At 35.1% G+C, this 25,534-nt stretch overlaps 2 protein-coding genes across 5 annotated transcripts in view; one reads left to right on the top strand and one right to left on the bottom strand.

Annotated features, from left to right (window-relative positions):
• The window catches only part of LOC137649485 (uncharacterized), a 30,125-nt gene extending 16,163 nt beyond the window's left edge, over positions 1 to 13,962 (top strand). Inside the window, exons 3-4 of the mRNA XM_068382468.1 lie at positions 13,311 to 13,436; positions 13,563 to 13,962. Coding sequence (XP_068238569.1) covers positions 13,311 to 13,436; positions 13,563 to 13,962 — 526 coding nt within the window. The remainder of the gene's footprint in view (positions 1 to 13,310; positions 13,437 to 13,562) is intronic.
• The window catches only part of LOC137650217 (neuron navigator 3-like), a 1,066,036-nt gene that overhangs the window by 79,537 nt on the left and 960,965 nt on the right, over positions 1 to 25,534 (bottom strand). The gene's annotated exons all lie outside the window — the stretch shown is intronic.

Raw genomic sequence — 25,534 nt, 5'->3', positions numbered from 1 at the left:
ACTGTAAACGAGCAATATGCGGTGTGAAATGCTGAATGCGTTGGTATACAGACGATAAAATGACTGAAGGTCCTGTAGAGTAGGGTTCCCCTGCTGTATAGGATCAGAAAAGCAGCCCTTAGACTAAAGTACGTAAAGCAAAAAGTACACCAGCGCAATGATTGAAGGTCCTGTAGAGAGTAAGCTTCCCCTGCTGTACAGAACCAGATAAGCAGCCCTTAGAGTCTTAGACTAAAGTAAGTAAAGCAAAAAGTACACCAGCGCAATGACTGAAGGTCCTATAGGAGAAGGGTTCTCCTACAGTATAGGACCAGAAAAGCAGCCCTTAGAGTAAAGTAAGTAAAGCAAAATGTACACCAGTGCAATGACTGACGATCCAGAGAGTAGGGTTCCCCTGCTGTATAGGACCAGAAAAGCAGCCTTTAAAGTAAAGTAGGATGACAATTTCGCCCTTGTAACTTTTATAGATTACAGACTTTAACAGGTGTGAGAAAATAATTTCGCATCTTTCAGTAATATTTCAGATATAACCATCGGCGTTTGTTAATCATTCAATTGGGCAATTAAGGTACACCATTTCACCCAGCTGTTATGTACTCCCCTTATGAAATTATGTTTTAGCCGCAGAAATTTGGCTTGAAATTTTATGTTGCGAAATGAGACACTGTTTTACGAAGGAATGAGATTTACAAAGAAATAAATAATGATAAAAATCATTAATTTAATCACAAGATTCTTTCAATTATGAGATGGAATTGGTCTTCAATTAAGCTAGACGACCTCTGGCCTCCAGAGTACTCGTCTTGAATTTAAATATCTGGGACATGCTTCCCATCAAACTTGAACATCTGGTGAATACATGGAAATTTTATGCATTCAGATTCTTTGCCAATAAACTGGTCTGAGCAAAAGTATTAAAAAAAAACTATCCAATAGGTCAGGATTTTCTTACTGGACGGTACAGTGGTAACGTGTTTGCCTAGCATTCGCATGACGGCAGATCGATCCCAGCCTGGGATCGTGAGTGTAAGCTGTTAACAGGGAAGGCCACTGCTGTGGTTGGGCAGCACAGTGGGGGGGGGGGGGGGACGCTTGCCTGGCTAACGTTCTGGTGAGCATCTATTCCGATGAAACAGGAACTGAAACCAGACACCTTTAAAACCTTTAATAATATTTTGTTCAGGACGCCATAAAACTCAAATTCAATCAACAATAATGTTTTGAATAGAATGGCGATGTGACTTATTTTCAAGGGTAAAAAAAAATCATCACAAAGCGAAAGATGTACCAGTGTCTCCTTTTTTATTGCATAAAAGATAAAAATGCCGATATCTTTGGCTTAAAGAAGCTATTACTTCTGTCGAATGGCCATCCATGAAGACGTGATATTTATATCACCAGGTCAGGCAAGCATTAACACGAGCCATCACTGATATGAGGCGGAGGAAATTACACTATTGATTCCAGAGCAATATACAGTGGCCTCCCCTATAAAAAGCAAGTATACAGAAGAATACACTCCCCTATAAAAAGCAAGTATACAGAAGAATACACTCCCCTATAAAAAGCAAGTATACAGAAGAATACACTCCCCTATAAAAAGCAAGTATACAGAAGAATACACTCCCCTATAAAAAGCAAGTATACAGAAGAATACACTCCCCTATAAAAAGCAAGTATACAGAAGAATACACTCCCCTATAAAAAGCAAGTATACAGAAGAATACACTCCCCTATAAATAGCAAGTATACAGAAGAATACACTCCCCTATAAAAAGCAAGTATACAGAAGAATACACTAAACTACACAAGAGTGAAAGAAAGAACTTATCACAGATATCCCTTCGTTACTAACAAGCAAACAATCTCAGTAACTAACAACGTCTCCTGGTTAGTACAGTGGTAACGTGTTTGCATATAGTCAATTCTTTTTAGTGAGGCAGATTTGCACCGACTAGCAGGGGTGCCAATTTAGCTCGGAAAAGTTTCCTGGTCGTTGATTGGTTGGACAAGATAATTCTAATCAATCAGAGAGCAGGAAACTTCTCCGAGCTAAAAGGGCACCGCTGCGAGTCAGTGCAAATGCGCCTCATTAAAAAAATTGAGTATAGTATTGTTTACTTTAACATCGTATGACAAACAAACAAACTAGCAGAGAACTGGCTAATAGCAGTGTGCATTTAATTCTCTTTGAAGAAACATTACATGAAATGGTTCAAAATCGAATGTTATTGCCATAAATAATGAAAATCATGATAAATACACCTTGCCAGGTAATAATGGCTTGTCATGCACGTGTATTTCATACACAATCATACTTTGTAATGTGATTGCTCTCTCTCTCTCTCTCTCTCTCTCTCTCTCTCTCTCTCTCTCTCTCTCTCTCTCTCTCTCTCTCTCCTGCACTGATATTAGAAAAACCTATTTAAGCTTGCTATTGCACATTTCATATCGTTAAAGCTTTTATGGCATTGTTATCCTCAACCGTTTGTATACAAGCTGATGATGAAGCGCCAATAAACCAGTCATGTCAAGCCCATCTCTATGTTAGGACCAATTCATAACCTTCCATTAGCCCGAAGATTTCAGTCATTTTCATTTCTCAACAGACCACAACAGAAAGGAGTTTGAGAAGACCAACCCAAAAGGCTTTTAATATCATTAATCACACAAACAGGGGGGTAAAACATAACCTCCTTCCAACTTCGTTGGCGGAGTTAAACATGACAGGAACTGTCGAAAGCAAAAGTGTTGTTGAAAGTTCTCTTGAAGTTAAAGGTTTAAAATTTTCAAGGTCGCTCATGAATGGCAGAGGCAAGGGACAGTGACATTGCCCTAGTAATGGAGAATAACCATATATTATATGATCAGCGCCCAAGCCCCTTTCCATCCAAGCTAGGACCAGGGAGGGCCAGGAATGGCTGCTGATGACTCAGCAGATAGACCTATAGACTCCCTCAAACCCCACAAACCTTAGCTCAAAAGGATGGTAAGGTCGCAGACACTAAAGGCACTAACGAATCTGAGTGGTACTCGAACCCCCGTCTGGTGACTCAGCAAAAAGACCTATAAGCTCCGCTAAAACCCCCAACCTTTAGCTCACAAGGATGGTAAGGTCGCAGACATTAAAGGCACTAACGAGTCTGAGTGGTGCTCGAACCCCCGTCTGGTGACTCAGCAGATAGACCTATAGGCTCCCCCAAACCCCAAAACCTTAGCTCAAATGGATGGTAAGGTTGCAAACACTAAAGGCACTAACGAGTCTGAGTGGTACTGGAACCCCCGTCTGGTGACTCAGCAAATAGACCTATAAGCTCAGCCAAAACCCCCAACCTTTAGCTCACAAGGATGGTAAAGTTGCAAACACTAGAGGCACTAAGGAATCTGTGTGGTACTCGAACCCTCGTCCGGTAACTCAGCAGATAGACCTATAGGCTTCCCCAAACCCCAAAACCTTAGCTCAAAAGGATGGTAAGGTCACAGACTCGAACCCCCGTCTGGCAAACACCAGATAGAGACGGTTACCAATCAGGCCACAACAACCTTTAAATAATCTACGACGCTGCCAAAAGAGGGTGAGAATTTCGCAGGGTCCTGAGCTTTTAGGATCCCCCGATCGAAGACAGAGACGACTTTCGAAAACAATTTCCAATATCCCGATGGCCACATTATCGGTGAGCTTACGAGAATGTGAAAATTGAATTGCGCAGAAGACACTCGGGTCAGACAGCTTTTACTTGCGACTCCACAATGATCTCGGTTATTTCTAGTTGGAGATATAAATCCTACTGGTAAAAAAAAATCTTACAGACATAAAAGGCAATACCGAAAGTAAATAAATTTTCGACAGAGCATTTCCTACGACCATAAAAAAAAAACTGTTCAATTTCATTTCTTCCAATTACATTGTAGCGAGTTTTCCTGCGTCGAATTTATAGCTACTGGTGTATATACCAATTGAACAAAAATTAAAGGCAATACTTAAGTATTTTTGCAATTAGATCGTTGTTGCAATTTCACATCAAATACATTATGTTGCTCTGCATTTTCTTGAATGCAATTTTTAAATAGATTAAATAAGGGAGATTAGTTCACCAAACGTTCAACTGGGCTCCACAAGACACTAGAAGAGTTGGAAGACCCAGGCCTACATGGCTGAGGACTATGAAACGCGAAGTAGATGATGATGAATGGATAAGTATTGAATTAAAAGCTCAAGATAGAGATGACTGGCGAAATCTAACCGAGGCCCTTTGCGTCAATAAGCGTAGGAGGAGTTGATGAAGGGTTTATGGCCAATAGACTATGTTACACATACACTCACTATTTCAAATAAGCCATATATTTTAATACATCAATGTCTGGATTCTCTTAACGACCTCGAGATCAGAGTCTCGAGGCGAAATCACTCAAAGACAGTAGCATTTGACCAACCGAGATTCGAACCCCGGTCCAGGCTGCTTGTATGACTATTTGATATATTCGGAGTGTTCTTCCTTCGACTTGGTATCGTTTTCAACTGATTAACGTCACAGATCTTCAATATTTATTAAAAAAATACATTAAAGACAGCTACCTTAACAAAATAAATTGATATTTGAGTCCACTATTTAAGGTGAGGTTTAGAACCACATTATATTACTTTTGTACAGTTGGCTGCATTAATTCTGGTACACTGACATATCCTTTGCTCCCTAAGAAGTGTACCAGAACTAATGCAGGAAACTGTACAGCTCACTTCCAGTATCGTTTCCTCAGAGTGGTATCGGAAAACGGTCAGAATCTTTATGTCAGAAGTCAACAACGCTTTGAAGTAGATGTCTCTCTCTCTCTCTCTCTCTCTCTCTCTCTCTCTCTCTCTCTCTCTCTCTCTCTCTCTCTCTCTCTCTCTCAAATAGTCGTGTATTCATGGTAGAATCGATAAATATTTCCTGTATTATTCATTATTTTTCAAGTAAAGTGAAATAAAATACAGGCTTTGTACCTTTGCTTTTAATAACATAAGTTCTCTCTCTCTCTCTCTCTCTCTCTCTCTCTCTCTCTCTCTCTCTCTCTCTCTCTCTCTCTCTCTCATCATATACCTTGATCGTCAGTGTGCCATAAATGTTTTTTTTTCTCTCATTTTCTATACATGTCCAAACCACACTAACCAGTATTCTCTGGGTTAACCCTTAGGTGTAATTTGTACCCAACATTTTTCCGTCCTAGTAATTACACGTAGCCTACTCTTTAAGTAAGTTACTTAATATGTGATTAATTATAAGACTTAACCCTCATGTTTAAAGAGCATTCCAACTTTTAATATTCATAAATTATGATAATAGTTTGTCTTTAGTAACTTCAAATTAACCTCTTCAAAAATCCCATTATTTTACCAGTTTCATGCTTCACCCCTCTTAAATCTTAGTCTTTTTACAGCCTTCCATTATAAGAAATACTTCTGAAATTACTAATGGAAAACAATCCGGCTCATTAATTTATTAAAAATTTTCTTCACTGTGACATTCATGGAAAAAAAAAATGTCTTTCAATTATACTGTCTAAAGGCTAAAGCTAACTAGGCAAGTCAATAGAAACATGACATTTGTCCTTCAAAAGGAAGAAATTCACTAATTAAAAACTGAGGTTATATACGTTTCCCTTTTTACTACTACTACTACTACTACTACTACTACTACTACTACTACTGCTGCTGCTACTAGTACTACTACTACTGTTGCTGCTGCTACTGCTACTACTAATACTACTTCTGTTGTTGCTCTGCTATTACTGCTTCTGTTGTTGCTCTGCTACTACTACTACTACCACTACTACTACTACTACTACTACTACTATTGCTGCTGCTAATGCTGCTACTACTACTATTAATACTATTGCTCCAGCTGCTGCTACTACTACTCTAATTATTATCATCATTATTATAAATTCAACATTATTATCACTATCAAAATCATCATAATTCAACTTAACAATAATAGTCACATCAAGCGTTGAAGTTTCTGTCACACCCCTAAAACAGACTCTTTTCACCTCTCGAGAAGTCAAACCTTACGATTTCCTCCTATCATTTTTAATTCTGTTGGAAACTTGGACGTGATAATGAAAGCCGAGCGTATGAAGCCGACAGACCAGACTACGATAATCAATGTAATAAAGTAGGGCAGGAGGGGGAGGGGGGTAGCTACGCTCAGAACATAGCCATCTTAAGCCGTTTTCAGGTAACTAAGGAATGCGAAGCCAAGAGAGATAAACGGATCACAAGACATCCATTAGTAGCTTTGACATGTTGATAAAAACCGAATCGTTATCTGCGTTTGTTTTTCTTATCAATGCGAGTGATTTTGGGGGCAGCTTGATTTGATAGACGCCGAGCGAGTTATCTTTCGAAAGACGTTTAACAAAAGAAACCTCTTCTTGGAATTTGAGTTACTTATCGCTGGCGTGGGTTTTCAAGATTAAACATGGCCGCATTAGGTATTTCCTTTGTAAAAAAAAAAAAAAAAAAAAAAAAAAAAAAAAAAAAAAAAAAAAAAAAAAAAAAAGTGAATTTCAAGATTTTTTTTCCCTTTTACTTGAGGCATGGGGAGTACAGTTAACTATTTCCAAAGAAACAAATTAATAATGTTACAGGATCAGAAGTAAAATATTAATAATAATAATGATGATAATAATAATAATAATAATAATAATAGAATGGGTCCCTAGAGATTGTAAAAGAAGCACGAGAAGGAAGAGAAGACGATGGATTGACGAACTGAGAAAGTATGCAGGTGAGGACTAGGACAGAAAGACCATAAACAGACAGATGCAAGAAAATAATAATAATAATAATAATAATAATAATAATTAATCTTAGCCATGGATTTGAGGGTGGGTCACCAGGCTGTTTAGGCAAATAGGCCTATTCTAAACCACTTGATAAGGAAGAATCATATGCTAGGCCTATTGTTTTTCTTTAATCTTTTGCTTCTAGTCCTTAGGCATCATTAAGTTTTTCTTATTAAGAAATAGTTCATTATACTTCCCTTTCCATCCAGTTTAACAAAAAAAAAAACAAAAAAAAAATGTATTTGAAATTTTTTACAAAGGAAATATCTAGTGTGGGCGTGTTTGATCTGAATTCCAAGAAGAGAGTTCTTTGTTAAATATCTTTATAAATGAATGTATGAAGAACATTCATAAAGTTTGGACGAACTAGTAAATACGTCAACAGATTACACCATAATTTTACTCTCCTTATTTTTCATTTGAAGCTAAATTAGTTATAACAAATATATTATATATACACACACCTCTATATATATATATATATATATATATATATATATATATATATATATATATATATATATATATATATATATATATAATATATATATATATATATATATATATATATATATATATATATATATATATATATATATATATATATATATATATATATATATATATATATATATATATATATATATATATATATATATATATATATATATATATGTATATATATATATATATGTACATATATATATATATATATATATATATATATATATATATTCCCTAAAATTATTTAACTAGATGGTCCTACCAATATCTACTTATGTATCAGAAACTTGTAAGCTAGTTGTAACTCAAAGAGGTATGGAAAAATAATGATGGGAATAACACTAAGAGACAGAAAAAGAGCGACATGGATACGAGAGTACTAAAGTAGATGATATTCTAACTACATGTAAGAAAAAGAAATAGACGTGGTAATAACAGATAATAGAGGGATATCAAGAATAACAGAATGGGCCCAAGAGATTTACAAACGAAGCAGGAGATGGAAGAGAAGGTGATGGATTGACGAGCTAAGTAAATTTGCGGGTAAAGAATTAGCATAGAAAGAACATAAAGATATGAGTACAAGGACATGTCTGAGGCCTTTGTCCTGTGGTGGATTATGATATATACTGTGTATATATATATATATATATATATATACATATACTGTATATATATATATATATATATATACATATACTATATATATATATATATATATATATAAGGAAATGTCCTTAATACCTTACTTAAATGCGCTCTCTCTCTCTCTCTCTCTCTCTCTCTCTCTCTCTCTCTCTCTCTCTCTCTCTCTCTCTCTCCTTACAGTCAGAGGAAAGATTTCTCAAGGACATAAAAATATTTCCTCCTTAAATCATCACTGGTTTTAGTTTCCTTCAGCATAAGAATTTTACTTAGCATTTTGTAGAATGGAATAATTCACAGTAAAATAAGTAAATGAAAAACAAATTTAAAGTTAAACGTGAAGTTGAATAATATAAAATATGATGATAAAATATAGAAAATAATAACAAATACAGTAAAACATGTAAACAAATAAAAATGAAATTTATAGAACCGTGACTTGCTACGGAATACCAAAAAAAAAAAAAAAAAAAAAAAATGTCTAAAAGACCCATACGACTAACACAGTTCGCCTAAGAGAAATATTAGAAGCATGAATAATATAGAATATGATAAAATACAGAAAATAATAACAAACACAGTAAAACATGTAAACAAATAAAAAAGAAACTTATATAACCGAGACATGTCATAGAATGCAAAAAAAAAAAAAAAAAAAAAAAAAATAGAATAAAATAAAAAAAAAGTTGTCTAAAAGACCCGTACGACTACCACAGTTCGCCTAAGAGAAATATTAGAAGCATGTAAAATCTTCCCCCTTTTTTCCGGGCTGTCCTTAAAACCCTAAAGGCTAAAAGGGTTGCACCCAACGGGTTCCATAGATGTCCAATATCTCAAAAGCGTCTCCGGACATTTGTATCTTCAGTACAATACTTGCAAGGGTCATTTAACCCAACCGCAATGGTGCCATAACCATCAAAGTAAGACAGCCGCTTTTCCTCAAGACTTTGTCTGAAACTCAGGTGGATGGGGAAAAATGAAAAATAATAATAGAGATGGAAAAAAAAAACAGGGACAATAGTCCGGTGACGTCATTTCAGATGGAGGTAGAGGGAGAGTGGAGGACATGGAAGGATCTCTCGTGCTATTGTATGAAAGTAAATGAAGGATTTTTTTTTCTTTTGAAATACGCGTTATTCATCAACTTTCGTACACTAAAAAATTTGCCGAAAAAAAAAAATTCTGGAATAGATTTTGACAGCCATTTACCGTTTACAAAAATCCTGGAATAAATGTTACAGGCATTTACCGTTAAAAAAAAAAAAAAAGAAAAAAAAAAAACCCACCGGATACATTGACGTAAGGGGGTGACATTACGGTCACCAACCCGTAAAATATAATAACAAAATAGGGTACGAATTACGGTCGCCTGTATTTTACTGAAATACAGTTGAGTACAGTATATTTTTACGGAGAATTTCAGATTAAAATTACGTTTTTTTTTTCTAACTATGTTAGTCAATCGAGACCATCATCATCATCACTAGAGTTTGTTTGTTGTTCATTACTGTGGTTACACTAGATTACGTAAACAAGTAGATTCATCAATCAATGTTTATTTACGAAAATGACCCCCTTTCGACCCTCGATCGTCAAAACAATAAACAATAATGTTTCGTTAAGAAGAAGATCGAATTACAGATGTACAAGAACTATAAAATCAATTGTCATTATTATTACTATTATTATTATCATCATTATTATTATTATTATTAATTTCATTATCATTCCTTGCTAAGCTACAACCCTAGTTGGAAGAGCAGGATGCTATAAGCCCAGGGGCTTCAACAGGGAAAATAGCCCAGTGAGGAAAGGAAACAAGGAAATGAGAGAAGTAATTAAAAATTAAAATAAAATATTTCAAGAACAGTAACAACATTAAAATAAATATGTCATATATAAACTATAAAAACTTTAATAAAATAAGAGTAAGAGAGATAAGATAGAATACTGTGCCCCAGTGTACCCTCAAGCAAGGAAACATTGGTCGAACTTTTATAGATTTTTTTTTACATATTTTCAAAATCAAACAATGATTAAATGTTAGAAGGGGAAAAGAGAAATATATCAAATTTACGAAAGCAAAAGTGTATACAAATAATAAGAAAATCAAAGGAGAAAACTGAAAAACAAGGGGGAACAAAAAACGAAAATAAACAAGAAATAATTCAAGCTTACAAAATTGAAATAATGATATAAAGAAAACGGGAGTGAAAATTGAACCAAAATAACAATGATAGTATTCAAGTATAAAAAAATAAAAAAATAAAATATAAATAATAATGATGTAAGGAGAATGGGAATGAAAATTGAACCAAAATAACGTTAATAACATATTAGGCAAATTTAAACAACCCAAACTCCGAGTTATAGAAAACCCAGGAATCAAAAAAAAAAAAAAAAAAAAAGTTAAAATTTAGACACCGCAAAGTTATACAAACCTACCGTTTTATATGAGGAGAGTTCGGTAAGGACCTACTCTGCTTAAAGTCAGAGTGCTGGTTTCCCATTGTGTATCATCAGCAGACACCGACAAGTTCAAATCACACAATCAAAGCATTTTTTTCCACGTCAGAGAATACGTTCGTTTTGCTTTAGTTATGATCAATAAATCGAGTCATTTGCTTTTCCATAAATGTAAACAAATCTTCATGACTTTTCCTTCAATATGAATAATAAATGAAGTCACAGTTTAGATGCAAAGTCGGTTATGATTTCAAGTTTGTTATACAATATTTTTCCTTGTCAGATATATTCGTTTTGCATTATTTACGATCAATAAATCGAGTCATTTGCTTTTCCATAAATGTAAACAAACTCTCATGATTTTTCCTTCAATGTGAATAATAAATGAAGTCACAGTTTGGATGTAGTCAGTTATGATTTCAAGTTTATTATATAATATTTTTCCTTGTCAAAGGATATATTCGTTTTTCATTATTTACGAACAATAAATCAAATCATTGTTTTTCCATAAAGGAAAATGTAAACAAATTCTCATGACTTTTTCTTCAATATGAATAATGATTGAAGTCACAGTTTATGATGCAAAGTCAGTTACGTTTTCAAGTTTATATTTTTTCTTGAATTTTAAGTCTTACACATTACTAATTTTTAATGAATCACGACACAGATAATAACAGGGCAGACTTTCCCAAAATCCCAATCATGGTAAGATATTTCACTGATGTCACACAGACAAAATAATTAACATAGGTAAAAAAATCAATAAATCACGCTTTGGTAGTTGATTATTACGAAGTAACGACTTAACAGTTGATTATAAGCTTCTCACGTAACCCTTCAATATCATTGCCGAGTTTCAGTCGAAACATACAAATGATTCCTTAATTTCAATTAAAAGTTAGCATGTAACTTCAGAAGTTTCATCCGATTCAAAAGTTTTGAAAGGAAATATGTCACATTTTAAAGAAATTATTCCACGGCTGGATTATATATCACCAACATTCGTGAAGTTCTCTAGAACAAATGCAGTCTTTATAACAGCATCTTACAATCGCCACAATAACACGAAGAAAGCGAACGCGGTACACACAACCACACACCATTGCAGCACAAGCGCTACTGAAGCAAAAGATGCTACACAGAACTCCCAAACAGACTATACGATGCCAATTACATTATTACAAAAGACCATTTCTACGCTCAATATATATAAACTAAAAAGTTCAACCATTACATTTTTCAAAGTAAAACATAAAATAGCATCAATTTTTTATATATATGACTATAATTCACCTACAAAAACAGAAAAAACTCCAACGTGACATAATCAGTACATGGCACCTTTTTCATCTCGCACACGTGTCTGAGCATCAAGGGATTTCCGACCCTCTGCTTTTAACCGTATGGGCTAGAATTACTTACGATATTCATACGCTCGACCTTAGCTTCCCATACGAAAAGTTACTTTTGTAGACTATGGCCATGCCGATATATTTTAGTTGTCAGAATACTTGAGCGATTGGCGGAAGCTGGAAACAACACAATAGTAGAGGGACTACAAAAACCGTTAGCGTAGAGTGCCCCCAAACTGAAAACGTTCATCAGAAGCATGTCAATTCCACATGTACCCATGACAAATTTCAGCAGCCAATTTTCCACCGAAAGGTTAAATAATACTATATTTATATATATGTATATATATATATATATATATATATATGTATATATATATATATATATATATATATATATATATGTATATATATATATATATATATATATGTATATATATATATATATATATGTATATATATATATATAAATATGTGTATATATATATACACACACACACACACATATATATATATATATATATATAAATCAAGCTCCCTAAAAATACAGTGATCCATTTTATTTCAACTTACAACACACTTTAACTTATTAGATCACTAACTCCACAAGCAAACTTGGAGTCGCAACTGTGAAGGTCATCGAAGGAAACGCATGAAGCATTTCACGAAGTAAGCCAAAGGATTTTGCTCAATCGGTATACAAATACTTCCCTATCGATGCTTTTCAATACAGTAGAGGCACTACGTCAAAAGCATCAAAATAAGTATATTAATAAATAAAATAAAAAAAAAACACCGTCTGAATAAAGAAAACAGCTTTCACAAGAATATTCCGGATGAGAGAGTTTTTAACCTTCGTGGAATGGAAATAAGAAAAAAAAAGTTATCCTAATACACAATTCACCCCACCCTTCTCCCTCACATCATAAAATCCTGTTATAAATTGCAAGGGTTCTCTCTCTCTCTCTCTCTCTCTCTCTCTCTCTCTCTCTCTCTCTCTCTCTCTCTCTCTCCTTGGTCCCATTCCGGGTCCCTTGCTCGTCCATCGTACAAGTCCCCCTTTTTGTTGCACATTTCTTATTTTGAATTACTTTTCACAACAAGAGCTGTGTATAATCTTTATCGTCTCCCTAACCAGCTATGTTGTGCTGTGTATAATCTTTATCGTCTCCTAACCAGCTATGTTGTGCTGTGTATAATCTTTATCGTCTCTTTAACCCGCTATGTCGTGCTGTGTATAATCTTTCTCATCTCTCTAACCAGCTATGTTGTGCTGTGTTTAATCTTTCTCGTCTCCTTAACCAGCTATGTTGGGCTGTGTATAATCTTTCTCGTCTCCTTAACCAGCTATGTTGGGCTGTGTATAATCTTTCTCGTCTCCTTAACCAGCTATGTTGGGCTGTGTATAATCTTTCTCGTCTCCTTAACCAGCTATGTTGGGCTGTGTATAATCTTTCTCGTCTCCTTAACCAGCTATGTTGGGCTGTGTATAATCTTTCTCGTTTCCTTAACCAGCTATGTTGTGCTGTGTATAATCTCTCTCGTCTCCTTAACCGGCTATGTTGTCCTGTGTATAATCTTTATCGTCTCCCTAACCAGCTATGTTGTGCTGTGTATAATCTTTATCGTCTCCCTAACCAGGTATGTTGTGCTGTGTATAATCTTTATCGTCTCCCTAACCAGCTATGTTGTGCTGTGTATAATCTTTCTCGTCCCCTTAACCGGCTATGTTGTCCTGTGTATAATCTTTATCGTCTCCCTAACCAGCTATGTTGTGCTGAGTATAATCTTTATCGTCTCCCTAACCAGCTATGTTGTGCTGTGTATAATCTCTCTCGTCTCCTTAACCGGCTATGTTGTCCTGTGTATAATCTTTATCGTCTCCCTAACCAGCTATGTTGTGCTGTGTATAATCTTTATCGTCTCCCTAACCAGCTATGTTGTGCTGTGTATAATCTTTATCGTCTCCCTAACCAGCTATGTTGTGCTGTGTATAATCTTTCTCGTCCCCTTAACCGGCTATGTTGTCCTGTGTATAATCTTTATCGTCTCCCTAACCAGCTATGTTGTGCTGAGTATAATCTTTATCGTCTCCCTAACCAGCTATGTTGTGCTGTGTATAATGTTTTATCGTCTCCTTAAAACAGTCATGTTGTGCTGTGTATAATGTTTATCGTCCCCCTAACCAGCTATGTCGTGCTGTGTATAATCTTTCTCGTCTCCTTAACCAGCTATGTTGTGCTGTGTATAATCTTTCTCGTATCATTAACCAGCTATGTTGCACTGTGTATAATCTTTCTCGTCTCCTTAACCAGCTATGTTGTGCTGTGTATAATCTTTCTCGTCTCCTTAACCAGCTATGTTGTGCTGTGTATAATCTTTCTCGTCTCCTTAACCAGTTATGTTGTGCTGTGTATAATGTTTATCGTCTCCTTAAACCAGCTAATGTTGTGCTTTGTCTCCTTAACCAGCTATGTTGTGCTTTGTCTCCTTAACCAGCTATGTTGTGCTGTGAATAATCTTTCTCGTCTCCTTAACCAGCTAAATCAAAACCTAAAGTTCCCCTTGCTTGAGGGTACACTTGGACACACTGTTCGATCTTATTTCTCTTCCTTTTGTTTAGTTTTTTCAAGTTGTTATAGGTTATATATAGAATATTTATTCTAAAGTTACTCTTCTCAAAATATTTTTAATTGCTAACTACTTCTCTTGTAGTTTATATATTTCTTTATTTCCTTTCCTCACTGGGCTACTTTCCTTGTTGGAGCTTTTGGGCTTATAGCATCTTGCTTTTCCAACTAGGGTGTAGCTTAGCAAGTAATAATAATAATAATAATAATAATAATAATAATAATAATAATAATAAAATCTTTCTCCCATCTTTGTGTAACCAGGAAAATTCTTGCCTAACACTTTATCCAAAGAGGTAAAATACGAGATATTTTTTTTTTATTATTTTTTTTTTAATTTTTTTTTGATAACATGAACATTACCTAAATTGTCGTATTTTCAAAACTTCTAATAAACACTAAGGTGAAAGATCTGCTGTAAGAGTAATTATGTTGCATTGCAGAGAGAGAGAGAGAGAGAGAGAGAGAGAGAGAGAGAGAGAATGTAAAATAAATAAAACTAGTGAGTAGATATTGAGATTCAACGTCTGAGAGGAACTTTAATCAGCGTAAATATTCTTACGTATAACACTTTATACAACAATTGTAACATGCTTATTAGGTTTTGTGTATTACCGGTACAGTACTAACATCCCCCTCCCATTTATTCATCCCTTTTTCGCAAGGAATAATGGCAGTAAAATTCCGTTTCAAAATATCACAAAAGACTATTCTCGGTTGTACATCTTCAATAGTTTCATTCTTAAGCCATCTTAACAATTCTTCTCCAACTGTTTGAACATCTCTCTCTCTCTCTCTCTCTCTCTCTCTCTCTCTCTCTCTCTCTCTCTCTCTCAGCAAGTTAGACAAGATCATAAGAACTCTCTCAACGTTTAAACTAATTCGCTCTACCCAAGAGCAAATTGAGTCTCCGCGGATGGACTAAAAAAAGTCTTTGAGACATGCAAAATCTCTCTCTCTCTCTCTCTCTCTCTCTCTCTCTCTCAGAGAACGAATTCAAGAATAAGTTAGACAAGATCATAAGAACTCTCTCAACGTTTAAACCAATTCGCTCTACCTATGAGCAAATCGAGTCTCCACGGATGGACTAAAAAAGTCTTAGAGATATCCAAAATCCTTTAACACACAATCTCTCTCTCTCTCTCTCTCTCTCTCTCTCTCTCTCTCTCTCAGCAAATGAATTCAAGAATAAGTTAGGCTCTACCCAAGAGCAAATCGAGTCTCCACGGATGGACTAAACAAGTCTTTGAGATATCCAAAATCCTTTAACTCTCATCTCTCTCTCTCTCTCTCTCTCTCTCTCTCTCTCTCTCTAAGAGCTTACTCCTCTTCCTTCATCCTCCACCTCTTCTACCTCCAGCGACCGTCTGCGACTCCCTTCAATAGAACAATGCATTAAAGGGACCTGGCCCCTCCAAGGTCCCTCTCGCTTCCCTAAATGCCAGGTCATTTTGAGTGCGCCTCCGAAGCAGACGGACATAACGCAGATGCACTTTATGGCGAGCGGGGATAGACTGAGAGCGGCAGGGGAAGAATTGAATGGGACAGGGGAGGAGGGGGGGGGGGGGGGTCTTCTACGGGACAGGTGTGGGGGGGGGGGGTAGTAGGGGCGTCCTCCTAGCTTCTAGCCATTTCTTTCCACGTAGAATGGTCTTTAAGGTGTTCATGTTCAGGTCCAATAATGTGTTTGAAACAACGAAGTGACTAAACACGGGTTTGACAGTATGGAATACCGGTGATAAAAAGACTTGTGTAAACAATCCTGATTGGTAACGTCTCTTCTTGTGTTTGCCAGACGAGGGTTTGGGTCCCGCTTAGACTCGTTAGTGCCTTTAGCATCTGCAACCCTACCATCATTGTGAGCTAAGGTTTAGGGGAGCTTATAGGTCTATCTGCTGAGTAACCAGCAGCCATTGCTTGCTCCTCCCTGGTCCTAACTTGGATAGAGAGGGGGCTTGGGCGTAGAGTCTAGGGCATTGTCATGCTTGATAGGGCAATGTCACTATCCCTTGCCTCTGCCATTCATGAGCGGGCTTTAAATGCTTGACCCATATTGTGGAGAGAGAGAGAGAGAGAGAGAGAGAGAGAGAGAGAGAGAGAACTGCGTTTTAAAAGGAAAGACCCTATTAAACAATTTCAACGAAACACTGCAAGACAGGGCATGAAAAACGGCTTGATCAATAAAAACACTCCCTATGCTGTTAAAAAAAAAAAAAAAAAACCGCAATTTTCATCGCCAATTCTCCGTAAAAATATACTGCTCTCAGCAGTATTTCAGTAAAATGCAGGCAACCGTAATTTTACTCTATTTCGTTATTATCTTTTACACGATGGTAACCGCAATATCACTCCTTTACGTCAATATATCTGTTTTTAAAACGACAAATGGCTGGCAACATTAATTCCAAGATTTTTACCGTTTTTATGGTAAATTTGAAAGTGCAGAAAAACTCAAAACAATTACAATAGGAAAAAAAGTCACGATATTTTCTCCAGAACGACAAAAAAAGCCACAACGAAATACAATGAACGAGCCAAAAAAAAAAAAACAGCCTGCTAATACCTTGAGCATAAAGGGTTAGAGGTTTAAAGGTCGTTCATGAATGGCAGAGGCAAAGGGCAGTGACATTGCCCTAGCAAGCAGAACAATACCCTAGAGACTGACCACATAAGCATATGATCAGCGCCCAAGCCCCCTCTCCACCCAAGCTAGGACCAAGGAGGGACAGGCAATGGCTGCTGAAGACTCAGCAGATAGACCTATAGGCTCCCCCAAACCCCTCATCCTAACCTCACAAGGATGGTGAGGTTGCAGGAACCAAAGAAACGAACGAGTTTGAGCAGGACTCAAATCCCCACCCAAGCTAGGACCAAGGAGGGACAGGCAATGGCTGCCGATGACTCAGCAAAGAGACCTATAGGCTCCCCCCAAACCCCTCATTCTCATCTCACAAGGATGGTGAAATTGCAGCGACCAAAAAACAAACGAGTTTGAGCAGGACTCAAAACCCAGCCTGGCGTTCACCAATCAGGGACGTTATCACATCGGCCAACACAACTCACCACGAGATCGGACAATGTTTGCTCTCTTCCAATGAAAACATTCTTGAGGCTCTTTCGAGGTTTAATGTTGTCTTTACAACAATAAATTATGTTATCTATGCTGTGCATTTCATGATGGTATATAACCATCACTATTCAATTTATCTTTACTTGATTTATTTATTAAAAATATTATACCTATTCATATAGATATAAAATTGATACACGATAGATTTTAATCAGTCTTCATATAAGTAATCGTTAAAATCTGTTTTGTTTTTTTTTCAAATTTATAATCAATTTTCCTCTTTTGATTCTCTTTAGATAAGTTACTGGGTAAAAATAAAATAAGTCCAGAACATATTGATAGAAAGAAATTAATAGCTTTTCGAAATATAACTTTTCCAATGAACAAATGCTTTGATTAATATAAGACAGAATTATAATTTAATAATTTAGTTAGTCTCTTCTCTTGGTTCTCTAATAGAATTTTAATAATCTCGAAGGAAATATAGAGTAATTTTAGGTAAAAAAAAATAATAATAACGAAATTACGTCTGAAAAAAATATAGCCAGAAAAATTTATAATCAAACCCTTTTTGAAAAGAGAGAAGACGAAAAAAGATATTATTTATAAAACAAGTGAACCCTTCAACCTGCTGTTTATATACAGTGACTGACTTCAAGGTTGCTGAAGGTCGTATGAGGGGTCAAGTAAGAAGGTGAAGGCATTGGTTGAAGCCGGGTCAAAGGTCATTAAAAATTGCAGGAAGAGAAAATTCTACATTTGATGTTATGTAAGATGAGATCTTATCCTGTAATAAGTTGCAAGGAAGAATTTAAGAATAAGTTAGACAAGATCATAAAGAACTCACTGAACGTTTAAATTAATTCGCTCTACCCGAGCAAATGGAGTCTCCGCGGATAGACTAAAAAGGTCTTTGAGACATCACAAATCCTTGTATATCTCTCTCTCTCTCTCTCTCTCTCTCTCTCTCTCTCTCTCTCTCTTTTACGGTAGACGAATTCAAGAATAAGTTAGACAAGATCATAAGAACGCACACGCACACGCACACGCCCACACACATACATATATATATATATATATATATATATAGATATATATATATATATATATATATATTAGTTCACCAAACTTCAACTGGGCCATACAAGGCACTAGAAGAGTTGGAAGACCCAGGCCTATATGGCTGAGGACTATGAAGCGAGAAGTCGGAGATGATGAATGGAGTATTACTGATTTAAAAGTTCAAGATAGAGATGACTGGCAAAATCTAACCGAGGCCCTTGGCGTGAATAGGTGTAGGAGGCGGCGATGATGATGACATTATATATATATATATATATATATACATATATATATGTATATATATATGATGATGATGACATTATATATATATATATATATATAGATAGATAGATAGATAGATAGATAGATAGATACACTTAAAACCAGATTTAAAGGTAATAGGTTGGCCAGGGCACCAGCCACCCATTGAGATACTACTGCTAGAGAGTTATGGGGTCTTTTGACTGGCCAGACAGTACTACATTGGATCCTTCGCTCTAGTTACAGTTAATTTTCCCTTTTGCCTACATACACACTCCGAATAGTCTGGCATATTCCTTATATATTCTCTTATGTACTCATACACCTGACAACACTAAGATTACCAAACAATTCTTCTTCACCCAAGGGGTTACTGCACTGTAATTGTTCCGTGGCTACTTTCCTCTTGGTAAGGGTAGAAGGGACTCTTTAGCTATGGTCAGCAGCTCTTCTAGGAGAAGGACACTCCAAAATCAAACCATTGTTCTCTAGTCTTGGGTAGTGCCATAGCCTCTGTACCATGGTCTTCCACTGCCATTGGTTAGAGTTCTCTTGCTTGAGGGTACACTCGGGCACACTATTCTATCTTATTTCTCTTCCTCTTGTTTTGTTAAAATGTTTATAGTTTTTAAAGCAGATATTTATTTCAATGTTGTCACTCTTCTTGAAAATTTTATTTTTCCTTGTTTCCTTTCCTTACTGGGCTATTTTCCCTGTTGGAGCCCCTGGGCTTATAGCATTGTGCTTTTCCAACTAGGGTTGTAGCTTAGCAATTAATAATAATAATAATAACAAAATCCACTGGAAAAAATGCATTACTTCAAAATAAAATTTCCTTAAAACTTGGTAAAATTCAACAAAGACAAGATGAAATGGAAGGTTTCACACACACACACACACACACACACACACACACACAAAAAAAAAAAAAAAAAAAAAAACAAACTCCTAAGGCACAATAGCTTTAAAATAACCAGAATTCCAAATGCTTCAAATAATAAGATAGATCTTGAAAAGAAGAGGAAGAGTTGAATCATTCGTCTTTCCAAAGTAACGTCTTTCACAGAGGAAAACTTACAATTTTGATGGAAGTCTCAAACATTCCGAATAAAGAAAAGGAGGACCAATAATGATAAATTTTCTTAAAGATTACCTGTCTGTTTGGGATTAAATATCAAACTTAAAATAGTTGAACGAATCAAAATAATGCTTTTAAATCTATTTTATTAAAAATCAAAAATAAAACCCGAAAAAAATCTTAGCACAAATGAAAATAAATTGAGAATGATTCAGTGCTCGTGAACCTAAATTATGTGTTGCAATCTGTTCCATTAAATTAACGTTCACAACCAGGTCAAATGTCAGATTAGTTCAGAAACGTGTAAGATGATGATGATGATGATAATAATAATAACAATAAAATAATAACATCAATAACAATAACATAATAATAATAATAATAATAATAATAATAATTTTAATAATAATGATAACTCTATTTTCCATGATAATAACAATTTCTATTATAACAATGAAATAATAATAATTTCAAGTATGATAATTTTAATATTTTCAATAATAACAACAATTTCTATAATAATAATTTCAGTAATAATATTCTAATTTTGATGATTATTACAATAATAATTTTAATAATAATAATTTTATTAATTTTAATAATAATAAAAATTTCAGTAATTATAACTTTAATAATTGCAGTAATAATACCTTTAATAATCTTAATAGTATTAATAATGATTTCCAAAAACGACGAATTAATGTTCGTAACAGGATAACAGTGTAATTAGATCAAATTAATCCAAGAATAAAGAAACAATAATCCAAGACAAAATATAAACAGTAATATTCACGTTGGGGTAAATATTTTGTAAATAAAGATTACCTAAAAATACAAATATATATCGATAAAATACTACGACTCTATATCAATCATTAAAATATAAAATATCCTATTTTTATAGCAGCAATTGTGTATAGAACAATTTAAATTTAAGCTTTTTATTTTATAAAAAAAAAAAGTTATAAAAGAAAAATTATATGAAAAGAAATCCCTGATATTATCAAAAATTTTTATACTCTTAGCATATCTGCCATACATTATTATTATTAATAATTATCTTTATTACCTCCATTAGCGATTGTTTGTGCGTGTGTGTGTGTGTGTGTGTGTGTGTGTGAGAGAGAGAGAGAGAGAGAGAGAGAGAGAGTGTGTGTGTGTGTGTGTGTGTGTTTGTTTGTGAACAGCTTCCAGGCCATAATTTTAATCTTAATGAAACTTGCAAGGATTATATGTTATGTAAAAAGCTGGAAATGATTAAATTTTGAAATGTCAAGGTCAAAGATCACAGTCTACCTATCTATCTATATATTATCATTATTATTATTATTATTATTATTATTATTATGATTATTATTATTGTTGTTGTTGTAGTTTTTGTTGTTGTTGTTGTTAATAGCTAAGCTACAACCCTAGTTGGAAAAGCAAGATGCTATAAGCCCTACGGCTCCAAGAGGAAATAATGAATATATATTTTTTCTAAATATGAAATATAGAATAAATAACATTACACAAACTGCAAAAAAAATAAACATTCAAAAAAAAAAAAAAAAAAAAAAAAAAAAAAAAAAAAAAAAACATTAAGATATGTTATTGTGTATCCCCTGGAAGACGCACGCTCTATGTAGAAGGAAACCGTAAGATGTCCTGGAAAGGCTGCGGAAGAGGAGGAACAAGATCTAGCGGTAAGTGGCAATAGAGAATGGAAAGGACGTATGCTTTTAACGGAGGCTGTCCGCTGAATAAAAATGGCAATTACGCGTTTCAACTTTCAGCCGATGGTGAGATGTACTACCATATTCTGTGCCATAGTAAAGAGTTTTAGTTCAACGCTGATTCAGTACTTATGGGGAAATGGAAAACTGACGTATATGCTGATTTGTATATGATGGTAGAGCCAAGGTTTATATGTGACATAAAGACCTTGGGTAGAGCCAAGGTCTATATATGACATAAAGACCTTGGGTAGAGCATATATAGACATTGGGTAGAACAATTATTTTGTAATGCACGCGTCTTTCATACACGCTAATATACTGTAATGCTATTGGTTTTTTCTTTATCTCTTGCTCTCTCCAGCACTGATAATAAAAAAAAACCTGTTTAAGCTGCTCATTGCATGTTTTACATTGTTGGAATTTTGTGAAATAGTTGCCCTTAGCTATTTGTATATAAGCTCGTTATCTAGTTTGAATAAAGTCAGTTAAGGGTTATGGACGACCCTCTAGTCAAGAGATTGTTAATGAATATATGTAGCTAGGAAAGACAGTAAATGTTTCCCCAGGACACGAGACCAAAATTAAAATAAGGATAATAATGGGATGGAGAGCGTTTGTTGTCCCTTTGAATGAGAATCTAGTCAACATAATTGATAGGCGTATCCCTTCTCGTGTGCTAAGGTACCGAGTGAAGGACAAACCGTGGTTCAATGATGATTGCAGACGTGCTTTTTTGGAGAAGCAGGAGGCCTATCAACTTTGGAAGGGTAACAGATCAGATTTGACCTGGAACAACTATACTCAGCTTCGAGCTTTTGCTCAGAGAGTTTATGCCTCAACTGAAAAGGAGTACAATTTAACCATAAAAGAAACACTTTCTGGTACAACTCAGGAACATAAATGGTGGTCTACCCTTAAATCTGCACTCTTTGGTGTAGATGCAACAGTTCCTCCTTTACTTAAACCAGATGGCTCAGTCACTCACTGTCCAAAGGAAAAGGCAACCCTTTTGGCTGATGTTTTTGACAGTAAACAGAGTAATGAAAAACTTGAACTTCCTCATTCCTGTTTTCCTGAGGCTAAACTAACTAGTTTAGCTTTTCGATCTCGTGAGATTAAAGCTCTGTTGATGGACCTTGATGCTTATGGAGGTGTAGACCCAAATGGTATTTTTCCTTTGTTTTTTATAAAGACAGCAGATTTCTTAGCTCCAAAGTTATCTGTTATTTTGCGTAAGTTAGCAAGAAGAGGAGCTTTTAGCACTAGTTGGAGAATTGGTAATGTTACTCCTCTATGTAAATGTGTTTGTGGTAGCTCAAGTCCCACTGATTACCGCCCAATTTCCATAACTCCCATATTATCTAAAGTTTTTGAACGTCTTCTGGCAAAACGTCTTAATAGGTTTGCTGAAGGTAATCATCTACTCCCTAGTTTGCAATTTGGTTTTCGTAAAGGCCTTGGAGCATGTGATGCCCTTCTTACAATCTCCAATGCTGTACAGAAATCCCTTGATTGTGGTCGGGAAGTTCGTATGATTGGCCTTGATTTTAGTGCTGCCTTTGACCGTGTTAATCACGAGGCCCTTATTTTCAAACTGAAACAGTTGGGAGTGGGTGGGTCGTTTCTTAGCATTATTACTGATTTTTTAAGTAATAGATCTCAAAGAGTTGTTGTTGATGGGCACCATAGTGATTATAGGAATGTGATATCCGGTGTTCCACAGGGTAGTGTTCTTGGCCCATTACTTTTCATACTATATACACATGACATGTGGTTTGGCCTAGAAAACAAGCTTGTTGCATATGCAGATGATGCTACTCTCTTTGCATCAATTCCATCCCCTGATTGTAGATCTAGGGTTGGTGAATCCCTTAATAGAGATTTAGCTAGAATTAGTGCATGGTGCAAATTATGGGGTATGAAGTTGAATCCTAACAAAACTCAAAGTATGATTGTAAGTAGGTCAAGGACGGTGGTTCCTCAACATCCGGATCTCAGTATTGATAATGTTTCTTTAAATATGTATGACTCTTTCAAAATTTTAGGTGTGATTCTCGACAGTAAATTTACTTTTGAGAAACATATAAGGTCTGTGTCTTCTTCAATTTCACAAAAAATAGGCTTATTGAGAAAGTCTTTCAAGATTTTCGGTGATCAATCTATTCTGAAGAAGTGTTTTAATTCTTTCATTCTACCTTGTTTTGAGTATTGTTCTCCTGTCTGGTCTTCAGCTGCTGATTCTCATCTTAATTTGTTGGACAGAAACTTACGGTCTATTAAATTTCTTATTCCTGATCTAGATATTAATCTCTGGCACCGTCGTTCAATTAGTTCATTATGTATGTTGCATAAGATTTTTCACAACTCTGACCATCCTTTACATTCAGATCTCCCTGGACAATTCTATCCTGTTCGTAATACTAGGCAGGCAGTTAATTCTAATAGCCAGGCCTTCTCCATCACGAGGCTCAATACTACGCAGTACTCTAGAAGTTTTATTCCATCTGTGACCAAGTTGTGGAATGATCTTCCTAATCGGGTGGTTGAATCAGTAGAACTTCAAGAGTTCAAAGTTGGAGCAAATGCTTTTTTGTTGACCAGGCAGACATAGTCTTTTTATAGTTTATTTATGACATATTTGTTTTTGATGTTGTTGATAGTTTATTATATGACATGTCTGTTTTGACGTTGTTTCTTATTTAAGAATGATTTATTGTTAATTTGTTCTCTTCATTTATTTATTTCGTTATTTCCTTTCCTCACTGGGCTATTTTTCCCTGTTGGAGCCCCTGGGCTTATAGCATCTTGCTTTTCCAACTAGGGTTGTAGCTTGGATAGTAATAATAATAATAATAATAATAAGATACAAAAATGAGATTATGAAAGGTAAAATGCCACTTTCTCTAAAAAAAAGAAAAGTATTTAATCAGATGGTCCTACCAGCATTAATTTATGCATCGGTAACTTGGAGCCCTACTAAAGACTTAGAACATGACCTAGTTGCAACTGAAAGAGCTATGGAAAGAATAATGATAGGAAAGCACTAAGAGACAGAGAAGAGAAACTTGAATATGAGAGCAAACTAAAGTAGACAATATTCAGACAACATGTAATAAGAATATATGGACATGGGTAGGACATACAATGAGTATGGCAGATAATAGATGGACATTAAGAATAACACAATGGGTCCCTAGAGATTGGAAAAAAAGCAGGGGAAGGAAGGGAAGACGATGGATTGACGAACTAAGAATGTTTACGGACGTAGAGTGGCATAGCAAGACCATAACCACACGCAAGTGGAAGGACATGTCTGAGGCATCTGTTCTGCAATGGAATAGCAATGGTTGATAATATATATATATATATATATATATATGTGTGTGTGTGTGTGTGTGTATGTATGTATGTATGTATGTATGTATGTATGTATATATATATATATATATATAATATATATGTATAATATATATATATATATATATATGAGCCCGTCTGTATGTGAGTGAACGTATATTTGCGGGAACACGGAAGCAAACCTTTACTCTTTCCTGCTTGATAATGCAGCCTTCTCCGTAATAAATAAACAAAGACGAGCATTTTATATTTACAGAGTATCTTCTCACATATTAATAGCTTGTATTCAATTTGTGAAATGATGCAGAAAAGCAAGTTTTGTTTTTTGTTTTTCGAGGATGTAAGCGTGTGTATTTTTGAACGGAAAAAAAAATCCATCAATAAATCTTGCTGTTTTTAACAACAATATGATCTGGCTTTCTTTCATCACCTAATTCTGTTAACAAAACATTTTATTTTCCTTCCAGTAACTTTTGATCTTCGACGTCAACTTCAGAAGAGAACCACCTCTGGCCTATTCAGTGTTTCATCATTATAATTATACCCTCAGCATCTTTCCTCGT

This window comes from Palaemon carinicauda, chromosome 11 (assembly GCF_036898095.1).
Source record: "Palaemon carinicauda isolate YSFRI2023 chromosome 11, ASM3689809v2, whole genome shotgun sequence".
NCBI classification, from domain to species: domain Eukaryota; kingdom Metazoa; phylum Arthropoda; class Malacostraca; order Decapoda; family Palaemonidae; genus Palaemon; species Palaemon carinicauda.
Note: the sequence above shows the minus strand (reverse complement) of the source record. Positions and strands in the feature narration are given on the sequence as shown.